At 38.8% G+C, this 16,947-nt stretch overlaps 1 protein-coding gene across 1 annotated transcript in view; it reads right to left on the bottom strand.

The window, feature by feature from the left end:
• Positions 1–1,716: 1,716 nt before the first annotated feature.
• Positions 1,717–16,947, bottom strand: part of POMP (proteasome maturation protein) — a 20,999-nt gene continuing 5,768 nt past the window's right edge. Inside the window, exons 4-6 of the mRNA XM_002748918.7 lie at positions 13,347–13,448; positions 9,289–9,382; positions 1,717–3,539 (exon numbers count right to left, since the gene is read on the bottom strand). Of these exons, the coding sequence (XP_002748964.1) occupies positions 3,472–3,539; positions 9,289–9,382; positions 13,347–13,448 (264 nt within the window). The 3' untranslated portion in view covers positions 1,717–3,471. The remainder of the gene's footprint in view (positions 3,540–9,288; positions 9,383–13,346; positions 13,449–16,947) is intronic.

Raw genomic sequence — 16,947 nt, 5'->3', positions numbered from 1 at the left:
AGCCGGTGATCACAGCTTCTTGGGAGGCTGAGGCAGGGGAATCACTTGAACCCGGGAGGCAGAGATTACAGTGAGGAGCAGAGATCGCACCACTGCACTACAGCCTGGTGACAGAGACTCCATCTCAAAACAAAACAAAACAAACAAACAAAAAACCTACTGGTATATTCTCATTCGTTAGAAATATTTAAGGATCTATGACACATTAAGTATAGGTTCTTAATGAAGTATTTCTTGTATATGAAAGAATTTGAATTTCAATTTTGAAGTCATGAGGTACGTAAGCCCAATGATGTGTCACAGCATTTTTTATTTTTATTGGAATAACAAGTGAAAATTTGGTTAAATTTGACTTTGGCCACACTTTTGAAGAGATGAATTGATTTTAACTTATATTTCATGTGTTTGAATAAACACATTTATCCAATTGTAGAACCCAGTGGAAGATTGTATTTCACATAATTGTTCCATCTTTCAAAAGTACTTGTTCAGATCGTTTTTCTCATTCTTGAATGTCTGCATTTGAAGAAATAACAAGCTGGGGGCCTGGTAACGTATGCCTATAGTCCCAGCTACTCAGGAAGGTAAGGCAAGAGGATCAGTTGAGCCCAGGAGTTCAAGGCTTTGGTAAGCTCTAGATACCCACTGCACTCCAACCTGGGAAACATAGCAAGACCTCATCTCAAAAAAATAAACAGAGGATTAAGAAAATGTAGAAAAGCACTACGCTGTATTCCCTGTCCCCCAGAAAAAGGGGTAACACCCAAAGGGCAAAATTATGAAAAAGTAGTAAGTTATTTGCATTTCGTAGAGTGAAAAGTTGTGTTTAATGAAAGAGCCATCCTGTGGTGTGCCAAAGTGTTCAATGATACACCAAATCCCCAACCCTGCCAGATGGTAATACCCACCAACTCCCTTGTTCTCATATATATTAAAAGGGTTCATATAAAATTAGGTTGCAGCCCCATCAGGTATGCTTTTATTATCATTTTACTATTAATAAATTTTTACCGAGGACTGTGATATCATGACTAGAAACTTGGAATCTGCAGCCTCACTCACCCACCCTTATCCTGTAGGAAGGGGAGAGGGATTGATGAGTAAGTTCATAAGTGATCATACTTACAAGATGTGGCTTCCATCAAAACCCCTGAACTCTCAGGTTGGTGAACACGTGAAGGTGTCGGAAGGGTTGTGTGCTAGGAGAGGGCATGGAAGCTTCTAGCCCCTTCCCCCTTACTTTGCCCTATGCATCACTTCCATCTGGCTGTTCATCTGTGGCCCTTGCACTATCTTTTATAATAAATGGGTAAATGTAAGTAAAGTATTCCCCTGAGTTTTATGAGCTGCCTGAGCAAATTATGGAACCCAAGGAGAGGGACAGTGGGAACACCAATTTACAACCAGTTGGTCAGAAGCACAGGTCACAACCTGGGAATGCAATTGACAATTCCCATGCTGAAGAGTATCACCAACACAAAGGCAAAGCAAGCAAAGAAAGGAAATAAAGCATATAAAAGGTTCTCGACCATGGACAGCTTTAAAAATATACACTTCCTGGGATCCACCTCAGACTAGTCCTATCGGAATTTATGATTAAGATCCTGACACTACAGTTTCTTCAAAAGATTCCCAGCTGACTCCTATAAGCATCCAGGGCTGAGGGCCACTGCTATAAACACAAAGAAGCTTAAAAGAGGAGAGAGGAGGCAAAACGACCACCAGAAAGTTTTACTCATGATTACCAAGTTCCATACTAAAACATCAGATTTTCCATCTTGAACTACATTCATTTATTTCATAGTACCCTCTATTGGCCAGGAAGGGTATCTATTATGCCTAGGTTTAAGGTACAGAAATCTCCAACTTCCTTAATTAAAGAGAATATATCTAGAAGCAATCAATTAGTAAATCTTATTTCTACATTTTCTTATATTTAAGTGTAAAGTGGACTGGAGAACATTGTGTTGGCAAAGACGATTCTAAACTTAATATCAACAGTCAAGAGCAAGAGATCTATTTTAAAAATGTGTAACTGGCCAGGCGCAGTGGCTCATGTAGTCCCAGCACTTTGGGGAGGCTGAAGCAGGATCGCTTGAAGCCAGGAGTTCAAGACCAGCCTGGGCAATATATAGCAAGACTTTGTCTCTAGTAAAAAATAAAAAAATTAGCCAGGCATGGAGGTGCACACCTGTACTTCCAGCTACTTGGGAGGCTGGAGTGGAAAAATTGCTTGAGCCTGGGAGGTCTCAGCTGCAGTGAACCATGATCTCACTGCTGTGCTCCAGCCTGGGAGACAGTGAGACCTAGTCTCAAAAGAAAATTTTTTAATTTGTCAACTTTAGCAACTACTGACATTTTAAACCAAATGATTCTTGGTGCCAATTGTGTATGTAGATAGTTTTAGAATGTTCATTAGTTTTTTAAAGACATAGAATGCTACTGTACAAATACAAATTGTGAGTTTCAAATTCATTTCCCTTTGGTGTCTGCAACTAGTTACATGACCATAAATTGATGCCGACGTTCCATGCATTGTAGGATCTTTAGCTGTATTCTTGGCTTCTACCCACTAGATGCCAGTAGCAGCCCACCCCCAAAGCTGTGACTCCAAAAATGTCTCTAGACATTGCCAAATATTTCAAATCAGTAATTAATCTAATCAAAGATGTTCCTAAATAATCAAAACATACTTTTATTTGTAAAAGAGGACCCATTCACTAATGTTCTAAAAATATAAAATTTTTATACACCAAGTTCATAAAGAATACTTCATGGCATCTTATAATATACAAATTAAGAACAAGAAAAAATGCGTTTTACTTTTCTTTAACAGTGTTGCCTGGTAATATATTAATTACATATTAAGTCTATGAAGTAAAAGTTTAACTTACATTTACTGGTTGCTTTTTCACTTAAAGACCAGACCAAAATCAAAACCTTGGAACTTCTACTTTTCAACGTGAAAGAATCAAAGAACAGCTATAATCCTAAGATAGCACTGATACGGTAAATATTATTCCTATGAGTGTTAATGGACGATACTGATATATCTCATAGAGTACTCAATTTGAAGCGTTGCCACTGAAATCAATTAAAAATGTTTCTTCTGAAAGATGCTACTATAAAGTTTATAGACTCAAATGCTTATAATGCTTATTCAAAAGTTTACAGAAAACAGGTTGAATTGACAACCATAGATCGTTTTATAATATACATAAGCAACAATTTCTTTTGAAGACACAGAGTATTGTTTTAATACAAATTAAGAGCTGTAACATGATCTCCCTTTAGTGCTTTTAATTGTCACATGGCTGTAAACCAAAGACTCCCAAAATTTTAAATAATCACTGATACTACTTGAGCAGAACTTCACAGATGTCAGTACTTTTAATGTCGTGTACATCAAATTACAATAAAAAGATGACTCTAAATAAGATGCAGCCGTCAGCTTCCGTGAACAGCACACTATTATAGTAAACCCAGTTTATATTCCACCATCAAGTGTGGCTCTCCCATGACTTCGCTCTGTGATGGATCTGAAAGCAAACAAAATCAAACACTTTAAAGAGTCTCAAAAAAGAGATAAATTCAATGACTCCGCCTACATGAAAATCCAGAACAGTTAAAGCTAACCTAAAGTTATAGAAAACAAACCAGCGATTGCCTGGGGCTGGGGCAGGTGACTGACTGCAAAGGGACCAAGGGAACTTTTTGAGGTGATGAAAGCATTCTACTCCTTTATTTAGGGGACCCAGCTGTATATTTATTAAAACTCATAGGACTGTACACTTAAAAATATGTATACTCTATTGTATGTCAATAATATCTCAAAATAGTGGATTTAAAAGAAAAAACAGATTGAAAAAGTTTCCTTTTTTCAAAATTCTTAAGTTTTCTAGTGGCTTCCCACATGACTGGAAACAATCTCTTAATTCACAAAAACATCTTATCTATATCATATTCTGACCTGTTGTATAAAACAAACATAAGTCAGAATTCTAAAGAAAGAAACTTTTAAAAATCGTCACGTTTGTGTTTACAGATGAGTCAGATAAAAGCCTTATTTTAACTGTGATTATACACCTAAAAGAACTTTTAAAGTTAACATCAACAGTAAGCTTCCTAAAGGCAGAGCCTTTTTCTTTGTCCTCTACTCATCAACATAGGACGAGAAACAGAATAAAAACCTAATGAACTAAACTGTAAAATCACTTTGTAGGAATGAATAACCCTGCACAGAATGATGGCTACCAAGAGGAACAGTTCAGTAAAACCAACGTGGATATTTCCTCACTGGACCTCCTAAGAGATTGAAGATTAATACATTGCTGTATATATAAAAGGCATTCAAAAGAAAAGGCAATGCCAAATATTTTTTGACTACGTATGTTAGTATTTGTAGAAAGACACATAGAACAAAGTCTAGAAGGACAGACTAAACTAAACAGCAGGTAACTAGGGAATGAGGAGAAAAGTGGGACTGCCGGTCATTACAGAAAATCTTGAGTTTCAATGGTAATATTTCAAATTTTTTCACAAAGAATATACTCATTTACGTCTATGGTCATACCACCCTGAATGCACCGATCTGGTCTGATCTCGGAAGCTCAACAGGGTCAGGCCTGATTAGTACTTGGATGGGAGAATATACTTATTTACGTAACTAAAGTTTCTTCCACATCCTGCTTTTTAAAGCTTTTTTCTTTCAATAAAATGCATTTATTAAAAAAAATCACAGCTGGGCATGGTGGCACATGCCTGTAATCCCAGCTACTCAGGAGGCCACCGAAGAAGAATTGCTTTAACCTGGGAGGCAGAGGTTGCAGTGAGCCGAAATCATGCCACTGCACTCCAGCCTGGGTGATAAGCAAAACTCTGTATCCAAAAAATAATAAATAAATATTATCACTTGCACCAAAAGACAGCATATCATATAATCAAGGCATTGGTGGCAGACTGTGGGTCTTGCATCTGTTGTACCACAAGCTTGCCATGAGACTCTGAGTGAGGACTGAGCCTCTGTGAGCTTCCATTTACTCATCTTCCAGTTAGGGGATTAGAGTACATGAAAGTCCCCTCCCTTCCAGCATTAAGAAAAAGTCTATTTGATTTTACTAGTGTCCGTATACGTCTTTCCTAATCTTGTAAAATGTACAGAATTAACTTCCCTAAGTACTTCGCTGATAAGCCGGCAGGCAAAAATGTCATCTCCAATACTGTCAGTCTTTACACAGTATTTAGATTAACAAGCTACTCTCTCATTATGGACTTAACACTGTTTTGAGTCAAAGGTGGTGAGAACGTGGTCAACAAGACCTTTAAACACTATGCTCAAGCACCCTGTCAGGTACTGGGAACACAACAGTTAACAAGAAAAAATCTCCAGCTCTCATGACATGTATATTTAAGTTGGACAAATAATAAGAAAAATATCAAATAAGTGTTATGAATATAATTGATATAAGGTAGGGTGACAGAGTGGGGACTACTTTAGATTAGGTGGTTGATATGGTTTGGATGTGTGTCCCTTCCAAATCTCATGTTGAAATGTGATTCCCGGTGTTGAAGGTGGGTCCTGCAGGGAGGTAACTGGATTATGGGGTTGAATACCTCGTGAATGGTTTAGCACCACCCCCCTGGATAAGCGAGTTCTTGCTCTGAGTTCACACAAGTTCTGGTTGGTTAAAACTGTGTGGCAGCTCCCTCCTCACTCTCTTGCTGCCTCTGACTGGCTCCCCCTTCATCTTCCACCAGGATTGTAAGCTCCCTGAGGCCCTCACCAGAAGCAGATACCAGCACCATGCCTCCTGTACAGTCTGAGGAACCATAAGCCAAAATAAATTTTCTTTATAAATTACCCAGCTTCAAGTGTTTCTTTATAGCAATGCAAGAATAGACTAACAATAGTCAACAGAAGACTCTCTGAAGTAACATTTAGGTTGGGATCTGAAAAACGAGGGTAAACTATTCAAAGCAGAAAAGAACAGCTAATTCAGGTCCCCAAGGTGAAGCCGTAAGTTATCCATATATTATAAAGTCACAGTTCCCACAAGAATAAAACTACCCCAAATGCAGTGGTCTTGTGACAAAAATCACCTACTTGGCCAGGCACGGTGGCTCACACCTGTAATCCCAGCACTACGGAAGGCAGAGGTGGGCGGATCACCTGAGATCAGGAGTTTGAGACCAGCCTGGCCAACACAATGAAAGCCCGTCTCTATTAAAATACAAACTTAGCTGGGCGTGGTGGTGGGCACCTGTAATCCCAGCTACTTGGGAGGCCGAGGGAGAAGAATCGCTTGAATCCTGGAGGCGGAGGTTGCAGTGAGCCAAGCTCATGCCACTGCACTCCAGCCTAGGTGACGGAGCAAGAGTCTGTCTCAAAAAAAGTGTGTGTGTGTGTGTGTGTGTGTGTGTGTGTGTGTGTGTGTGTACCTACCTAAACAGGTGATTTGTCCTAATAGCTACCTTAGAGAAACACAAGAAATGAATTTTAAGAGATGCCCACAAGAAAGCAAGTGGCTTTTTATTTTTTGAGTCACAGTCTCTGCTGCCCAGGCTGGAGTGCATTGGTATAATCACTGTTCACTGCAGTCTCAAATTCCTGGGCTTAAGTGATCCTCCTGCCTCAGCCTCCCGAGTAGCTGGGACTACAGCCACACATCACTATGCCCAATTAATTTTTGAAACAATGTTTGCAGAGACAGGGTCTCATCTTGCCCAGGCTGGTCTTAAACTCCTAGGCTAAAGTGATCCTCCCACCTCTGCCTCCCAAAGTGCTGGGATTATAGATGTGGCCATCACACCTGGCCAATTAGTGACCTTTTTAAACATGTAATTCCATCACATTACATCTGCCTTCTGTTGCATTTTGAAGAAATTCCAGACTTCTTTTTGCGGTCTGTAGGCCCTGGTTCGTCTCTTCCTAGCTTAGCTTTTTGACCCCAACCGTATTCTACTCTCTACTTTGCTCCAAACACACCAGCTACACAGGCCTTCTTAAAGTGCTCCTATGTGTATTGGGAGACAGTTCTCTCCATTCTGCAAGCTGGGAGCAGAGACACTAAACTGCCTTTGTTCTAGGCTATCTTTCCAAAGCTGTTTCAGCCTCAGAAGACGAAAAAGCACAAGACAGGCAGGCTTACTGCCAGTTACAAGGCTGAGGTGGCCTGAACCTGGAGTTCCCTCCTCTAATGCACACTGAATGTACAGTGCATCACCTCACCCTCTTCTTAGCTGCCTCACAGGAAGTGGGGCTAACAGAACCAAAAGAAATGCTAATACTCTGGCTATGCTATTGTCATGAGTAAGAAACTGTTCTTTAGGAGTGTCTTGTCTTCTGCCAGCATCCATGAATTCACGGCAGGCTAACAAGTGAGCTTGAAAGTAGAGTAAGATCTCAAACTGCCCAGAGTTCTTCAGCTGTTCTCAGGTTACAGACTCTGAACATACTGACCTCTTCTGTCTGAAATATTCTTCCCTCTACTTATAGGTCAATGATTTCATGTTTCTTTTAGGAATCAACTTATATGTCCTCTTCCCAGAGGTACATGCCCTCCCAACCCCAAAACATCCTTTTTATTCCTAGAATTACCAAATTGTATATTTATGTTTATGTGTTTAATGTTTGTCCCCCCTATTTGAAAGAAGAGATACTTGTTTTGTTCATGGCTGTATATTCAGAGACTGGCCCATAACCTGACACATAATATGACTGTGACTGACTAGATCAATGCTCCTAAGTCCCCTCTCCCTTTCTTTACACGGAATTACAGAAGCAGATTTTTAAATGAATGCTTTTATAACTAAAAGTTAAAAACATAAAGACCTGAACTATCACCTTAGTAGTTTTAAACAAGGCCTAAGTTCAATGTAAAAGCTTAAGAATCCCAGCTTTTCCTGCATCCAAAAAGTTCCCTCAGGGAAGATTCTCAAAGGAGGCTCACTAGACTTCTGTTATGTCCACAGCATTTCCTTACCGGACATCAGCAGCCAAGCAAAACTAATAAAACTTAATCCTGTTGGGTATTTTTGTTTCTCGTGCACTGCTGGGGCATAATGAGCAGAGGCAGCATTGGACAGGATTGTATTTGTTTATCTTCCTCAGGACCAGAAAAAATAGAGGATGCTGCATGTATTGTTCTCACTTAAATTCATTTATCTCAAAAATAAATACAATTATTCAGGGAATTTTATTAAAAACGACAGATTCAGCTGGGCACAGTGGCTCACACCTGTAATCCCAGCACTTCAGGAAGCCGAGGCAGGCAGATCATGAGGTCAGGAGTTGGAGACCAGCCTAGCCAACATGGTGAAACCCCATCTCTTCTAAAAATACGAAAAGTAGCTGTGTGTGGTAGTGGGCACCTGTAATCCCAGCTACTCGGGAGGCTCAGGCAGGAGAATTGCTTGAACCTGGGAAGCGAAGGTTGCAGTGAGCCTAGATTGCACCACTGTACTCTAGGCCTGGGTGACAGAGCAAGATTCCATCTCAAAAAAAAAAAAAAAGACAGATTCCTCTTTCCTATTTATCCCCTGTAGGAATACAAAAATTACTTTTGCGGGGGCTACTTCTTAAATAAAGATTTATCTTCCAGTTGTTTACAATGCTTGCCATAAAAAACCCAAAATCAAACTAAACAAACAAAAACACCAGTCACATCCTTAAACTGTGAATTCTGAAATAATTATCATTGTTTAAGTCATCCTAGGAATATTAGATTGACACATTACACTTGAAGCGCAGGACATGAAATGAATAACCACCATTACTAGACTAAAATGACTATATACTCTTAGAATTTCATAATCTTCACTTTTTTTTTTTTGAGACAGATTCTTGCTCTGTCACCCAGGCTAGAGTGCAGTGACATGATCTCGGCTCACTGCAACCTTCACCTCCCAGGTTCAAGGGATCCTCCTGCCTAAGCCTCCCAAATAGCTGGGATTACAGGTGCCCAGCACCACACCCAGCTAATTTTTATATTTTAGTAGAGACGGGGTTTTACCATGTTGGCCAGGCTGGTCTTCAATGCCTGACCTCAGGTGATCTGCCCACCTCAGCCTACCAAAGTGCTGGGATTACATGTGAGCCACTGCACCCGGCCAACCCTCACTTTTAAAAACAGTTAAAGAACTACCATTAAATTTTATCTTAATGTAATGAATAAAGTGAATCCAATTGGCTATAAGTTCCATGAGGACAAGAATTCTGCCTATTCTCTTTGCAGCTGTTTGCCTTTTAAATTACAAGGCCTCCATAAAAAGGTGCTGAATGACACTTACCATTGAGAATATCCTCAAATCCAATAGTCTCATCATTACCCCTCAAAATATCCAGTGAAAGATTTGAGCTTGGAAGAAATGGAAGACGCTGAACCTTTGGGGAAAAGTATGAAGGGACGAGATTAGAAAAACTCAGGGGAAAGTGACAGAATATATAATTTCATGTTCTTTATTCTTTGTTTGAAAATTCACAAAACCAAGTAAAAGATCAATTTAACCAGGGGGGGAAAAAAAACACTAGTTCATATTTTAGACACAAACTAAGTTGTAAATACACTGAAATTACAATTTTTATTAACACTTAATAATCCTAAGAGGTGTGCATGTATTTTGAGGCTTTGCTTCTGCTCAGGAAAACTACAGGACATACCATGTGATGAAATGCAAAATCCCAGAGCTTAACATCACGCCTCCTTCCTGATAAATGTGGGATGATCAAATTCCTGAAGAAAGTCCAACTCAGTAGGTTGCCTAGTCTGGTCTCAAACTCCTGGGCTCTAGTGATCCTCCCACTAAAACTGGGATTACAGGTCAACGTCACCAAGCCCAGCTAATGCAAATAATTTTAGATACTAACAAAATAGGTGGTCTTCGACTAAATGAAAATAGCATTTTAAAAATAATCACACCTTTAGAATCTAAGGGGGCAGGACTATGCTCAAGTCCTACCCCACAAAATGTATCCAGACTAAATATACTATTTACTATTACTAATGTCCTATAGAGATATTTAAAATCTTCAAGTGTGGAAAAATTTCTCTAGGTTGTCAAATCTTTAAAAAAAAAAAAAGGAAGTGGGAGGAAAGAGGAGGAAGAGGAAGAAACAAAAATAGGAACGTGTAAATTAAACCAGACAGCAAGGGGTCTGGTAGATAGATCACAGGTATAGTCTTAGAATGCATCAAAAGCAGGGAGGAGCAGGCAGCTGTTACACATCTTGACAAACCAAAACCGCAAACGTATAGAGATAAGGAAAAAAAGAGAAAGAATTCTGGGGAAAGATATTTGGATTAAATAGTATTAAAAAATTAAATTCAAAATTTGAGCACTTTGTAGTTGAAATCTGAGTAAGAGGAAAATAAATAGGGAAGGTAATAATTTTGTGCCAAACATGGGATTCATTTAATCTTCAGAATAACCCTATGCTACTCTTGCTCTTCTCCCCGTTTCACATTAAATAAAACATCTGAAGTTCAGAAAGTTCTCCAACTTAAGTTCTTAAGACTAGTAAATGGATGAGCCAAGATTCATCCTTAGGTTACTCTGACTTAAAACCATGCTTTTTAAGAGCTTTATCTTTGGGAGGAAAAAAAGTAGCTTCCAGAATGATTAGTCAAATACAACTGATGGCATTAGAATTAATTTTTTAATTTCTTTAGAGACAGAGTTTCATTCTCGTTGCCCAGGCTGGAGTGCAATGGTGTGATCTTGGCTCATGGCAACTTCCGCCTCCTGGGTTCAAGCGATTCTCCTGCCTCTGCCTCCCGAGTAGCTGGAATTACAGGCATGTGACACCACACCCAGCTAATCTGTATTATTAGTAGAGACAGGGTTTCACCACGTTAGCCAGGCTGGTCTCGAACTCCTGATCTCAGATGATCTACCTACCTCGGCCTCCCAATGTGCTGGGATAAGAGGTGTGAGCCACCCCGTCTCCCGAATTTATTGAAAAAGACACAATTCAGTTAGGTCAGCAAAAGGAATCCACACCAATAGGAAAAATGTGCAAATGCCAAACAGTGAAAGAATCTAATGAATTAGGAACCTGCAAGTAGTTTAAGAGGATATGGACTGGTGGGAAGCAAGGAGCCAATTCATGGACAGAGCCACACTAAGGAGTTGGGTTTTATTTTTATTTTGAGGTTAAAGTGAGGGGAGTGACATAATCAAATTTGTGTTTTACAAAGATTATTCTGACTAGAATGTTAACAAGGACTGGAGGGGCAGCAGGGATGAGTACCGCAGTAAGTCAGATGAAGCCTGGCAGGGCAAGACCCAAAGTAGTAGCAATGGTGGGAAGATCAAGTAATAAACTGAATGAATGATTTGGAGGAGCAGGAGAAGGGGTTAGGATGGGTGCTAGGTGACATAACCAAGGCTAAGTCTCCAATTTCTGCCTCAGGCAGAAACCTATTTATATGGGAAAATGAATATGTGGGGAATAATTATGAGTTATTCTGTACTTGTACATGTAAAACTGGAGGTCCCTGTGGGACTTCCGATTGGAAAACCCTATAGGTTTATAGCCCATGAGAATTGTAACTTGGGAGTCAACATATTTTAATTTTTGAGAGGAGGTCTCTGTCACCCAGGCTGGAGTGCAATGACACGATCTCAGCTCACTGAAACCTCCGACTCCAGGGCTCAAATGATACTCCCACCTCAGCCTCCTGAGTAGTTGGGACTATAGGTGTGTACCACCACTGCTGGCAAATTCTATATTTTTGTAGCAATGTTGCCCAGGCTGGTCCTGAACTCCTGAGTTCAAGCGATCCACCTGCCTTGACCTCCCAAACTGCTGAGACAACAGATGAGAGCCACCATGCCCAGTTGGAATCATTAACATATAATTGGTAAGTAAAGTCACAAGTAGGAAATAGGGTAAGGAAAGGACTAGAGATGGGGCACTAACAAAACTGGCATTTTAGGAAACAGACAAAACAAATAGAACCTACACAGAGACAACTGAGAATAAGGATTCAGAAAGAAGGACATCAGGAAAGTGTGGTGTTCTAAAAGTCAAGGAGGTGGGAGGATAGCTTGAGGCCCAGAGTTTAAGACCAGCCTAGGCAACACAACAAGAGCCCGTTTCCACAAATAATAATAATGATGACAATTTTTTAAACTAGCCAGGCAGGGTAGCATGTGACTGTAGTCCCTGCTACTCAGGAGGCTGAGGCAAAAGGACTGCTTGAGCCCAGGAGTTCGAGGCTGCGGTGAGCTATGATACCGCTGCACTCCAACCTAGATGACGAAATGAGACCCTGTCTCAAAAAAATAAATACAAAGTAAATTAAATAAAAGGCAAAGGAAGAATGAAGAAGCCATTAGTGTCAAACACGACAGGAAGATCAAGTAAAATGAAGGTCAAAATGTCCACTTTGTTATTGGTGTCATGGGAGACAGAAAAAGTGGGTTAAATAAACAGGAGGGAAAGGAGTATAGAAAGCAAGTATAGACAACTTTTCAGGAAGCTCCCTTCGCAAAAGCACACTCAATGAGAGCTAAGTTACTATAAAGGAATTTTTTTTTGAGTGCATAAAGTCTAATACTATTTTATATTTTCTATATACTTGATTTCATCATTAAAACATATAAAATATTTTAAACAGAGTAAGTGGTTTTCTTTAATAAAACAGTGTATCTAAAGTTCCAATACAGAATATCATGAGGAGTCCCCAAGCTTTCAAACTTCCATACCACATTAGGAATTCGGAGTTTATATATAATAATGTGAGCACTGCTCATCAGAAGGATACAGAAAATTTAAAGGAATTTTAAATTGATACAATTTTTTTCTTTTAAAAGACAACAGAGGTTCAGATATGTGTAAATGCTACTGCTGAGACAGAGCAAGTAAAGACAGAAGTTGAAATCATCAGCTTTAGAAGGGATCACTGATAAAAGGATTTTCCTGAAGCAGTATAATAGGACAGACTCCAAAGCATAGGTAAGAGGGCAGTTCTTACATAACTGGAAGGACATTTTTCAAGTACTTATTCCTTGGCAACAGGTGTACCTGACTACATACAGGTTGTATACTTGACACCGCTACTTGGATATTCTTAGAGGGATCTCACATTCAACGTAATTCATAAAAAAAAAACAGAGAAACATGAAAGCAGAGGCAGGTAAGTTTTCAGATACCGAGCCTGTAATTTGAAGTATTCTATTTAATGACTTCTTTTTTCCTTCTATGAAGTAGAAATCAAGCCATATCCTAAAAAGGGGGAGGGAAGTAGAATAGGTTGTAAGGGAGATAAGGCAACGAACAGCTGTTATACAGAAGAGTCCTCACAAATGATATCAACACATATGTAAGAGATCCATCAACTCACCTGCTGCACTGCCTTGAATTCCATCTGTAATTTTAGTGGAGCAAACAGACCCTGAATGTTTCTCAGAGTGGAAAAATTCATTTTATCTTGGTTGAGCTGGAACTACAAAAGACAATGTAATTTTAAAGATTACACTGAATACTCTGCTTTCAAAACAGCAGTGGCATATATGTTACGCAATAGTTAGATGAAGAATTTTAATATCCATACCTGAAATTAAAACTAAGTACTTTCCTAATTTTTTCTGGTAAATTTTGGATTACATATGTCTATATTTTATTTTGCATGCAGGTGTACTTTTACCAGTGTAAAATTACTACCTAAATTCCAAATTTACAAAAGTAATAAATTAAGGAATGTGTCTCCTATTTCAAAAGTAGATTTATAAGGCATAACTGTATTTTAATGCTTTTGGTTAAAAGTACCGCAAAACTAGCAAAGAAAAGGTGTAATCTGAGATCCAGAAAATGTCACGTACACTGACATTAAATAGTTACTTTCTAAGTATGAAGGTATATATTTCAAAGGATTCAGCAAAAGAAATAATCCAACCACTAAATCACCCTGTTAATTAAACTATAATATATAAACTCCACTTACTTTTGGTACTTGCCTCAGGGGAAATACAAGCTCTCAAAGGTTTATTCAATTTGTATTAGGTACTAATCAGCAATTTTTTTTCCTGGAATCATACTTTTACTAAGCACCGACATTATATTCAAGGAATTTTGCTCATAACTTAATGTATTTTAGGCAAAATGAATCAATTTAACTCACGGATTCTAAAACACTGTTACCAAAAGTGGCTCCTAAGGATAGTGAATGTGATATGCAAACAGACTGTTACAAAGATTCCTCTGAGCTAAGGTGATTATAACGAGGTAAAGTCATTTCATTATTTTTTATTATACACTACTCTCTTGATAAATTGTCTTCTAATAGTAATAAAAAGGGTCATTTTGATCAAAAATCTATTGGTTAGCACCAACTTGGGATACGACTATGAAGTTTTAAAGTAAGGTGTCTAAAATGGTTTTTAATTACTTTAGCTTGATACAGCCAATTTTGACAGATGGTCCTTAGGGAAAACCTGCAGTATTTTATTACGGGTATATGATCTGAAGTGAAGGGCGTGCTTTAAATATTGACCTATCCTCATGATAATATAATTTTATTTTAAGAGAAGAGGCTTGCTATGTGGCTGGAATGTAGTGGCTATTCAAAGGCACAATCATAGAGCACTACAGCTTCAAATTACTGGGCTCAAGCAATCCTCTGCCTCAGCCTCCCATGCAGCTGGGACTACAGGCGCACCCAACACACCCAGAAGTAAATATAACTTTATGTACATTTTGATGAATATAGCCATCTTGTAATGTGATATTAAAACTGTAATTATCAATCAACATGTACGTTAGCAACCACGTGCAAAATTAGGCACTGTGGCAACACACAATACAACAAAACTCAACAGTCTACCCTGGAGAAGATTATAATCCAGTTTGGAAGACACTACGTATAGAATAGGGTTTCTCAACCCTCGGCACTACTGATTTCTTGGACCAGATAATCCTTCACTGTGGTGGGCTGTCCTATGAACTGCAGGATGTTTAGCAGCATCCCTGGCCTCTATCCAATAGATGCCAGTATTACATCTCACCCACCCTCCACTGCACCACTTGTGACAACCTAAAATGTCCTCAGACTCTGCCAACTGTTCCCTCGCAGGGTGCAGGGGGATGATCCTCCCCTAGTTGAGAACCACCAGTAAAAATGATGTTGGTCATCTTCCATCACTATCACCACTGAAGCTCCCAATCATGCAGAGTTACTAGAGGTGACACAGCAAATTTTGACAGATGGTCCTTAGGGAAAACCTGCAGTATTTTATTATGGGTATATGATCTGAAGGGAAGGGTGTGCTTTAAATACTGACCTATCCTCATGATAACATAATTTTAATTAAGAGAATGGGCTTGCTATGTGGCTGGAGTGCTAGCCAGCTATCTAGTCACATCTTTGCTATGTGCCAAGGATGGGCTATTACTAACTTCAGATGAGAAAACTAAGGCTTAATGAAAATTAAACAATATGCCCCAAGTTTACTTAGGAATGTGGAGTGCCCACATAGTTCAACTACACAATCCATGCTAAAGGATTTATAGTAGACAATAAATGTCACAGAAAGAGACTGCCCTTAGCTGGCTAAGTGATTAAAGAGGACACACAGTAGATTTAAGTCAAGTCTCAAAAGATCTCTGAAGGTTTTAGATTCTTCACGGTTCCAGCCAGTCTCACTGAGATTTGTCAGTTTCTCTTAATATGTATTGCCTAGAACTAAAGCAGTATTCCAAATCTAATAGCCATACTAATACATAGGAAAATAAAATAATCTCCCTTGATTTGAGCCCCATCTTGCTAACAAAGCTCAAGACTGCATTAACCTTTCTTTTCAGTAACTAACGTAATCTGCTGGCTTATACTGAGCATACAGTCAATTAAAACAGTCAAGTTTTACACAGCAAGTCACTTTACCCTGCCCAAAGGTGTAGAACTCATTTTTCAAATCCAAATGCAGAACTTCACACTCACCTCTATGTTTTCCTTAAAGTTTTGGTCTATTTTGTCATCATGACAAAGTTCAAGTATTCACCAGAATCAACTATCCTTCTCAATGTTTTTTTTCCAAAAGCCTAATAATATACATTCTTTCCTTGGTTACACACAAGTCCTTGAAAAACAGCCTACCTATGTGTCCATCTGACTACCGAAGATGTGGATAAAGGCCAAAAGCCCTATCAAAATATTCCCTCCAAATTGACTATTCCTTAATCACTGTTCTCTGGGTACAGTTATCAACCTCATATACTTTACCCCACACTACTTTCACTTGGTTCATAATCTACCATATAATCCTCAATCTCATCCCTGGTCAGATAATTTGATCCCTTGACTGACCCATTTGACAACTTAGTACAAGAGTGAACTACAATTAATTTGTTGAGTTCATAAAGATGCTGATGATCATTGCTTACTTTATTAAATGCTCATAGCTCACTCAATAGTCCGCTTAAGAAATGGTTACAGGGATCAATGTTACCACAGCAATCTTATTAGATTCTTTATATGAAAGTGGAATATGTATCCATCTACAAGCAAATTTCATTTCTCCCATTAGTTCTCAACAACGATCAACTACGCTTTTATAATCATACTCACATGCTTTTAAGTATACTCTGGGCTGTCAACTTCAGCACCTAAAACCTGAATTCACTTAAATCAACTAGGAACTTTTTAATTTTTCTCATCTTATTTGAACTTCAATTTCATAATCACATTTCTTCTACTCTTTCTTACAGGTGGATCTATCCTCCTATTAGAAAGCAAAAAAAAAAAAACCCACAGATCACTTTTCTGTTACCTAGTTAGTGACTGCATCATCTTCCTCAAGTAGTCAGAAACCTTTTTCTTCTTCCTCTAAACGTCTATTTAAGAATCCTTTAAGTTGTCTTTTGGACATACATACATACATACATGCTATCCTCTCTCTAGGAGTAAACTTTTCCCACCTATTTACTTGCTAAATACCAGTCTAAAATTG

The sequence above is a fragment of the Callithrix jacchus genome, chromosome 5 (genome assembly GCF_049354715.1).
Source record: "Callithrix jacchus isolate 240 chromosome 5, calJac240_pri, whole genome shotgun sequence".
NCBI classification, from domain to species: domain Eukaryota; kingdom Metazoa; phylum Chordata; class Mammalia; order Primates; family Cebidae; genus Callithrix; species Callithrix jacchus.
Note: the sequence above shows the minus strand (reverse complement) of the source record. Positions and strands in the feature narration are given on the sequence as shown.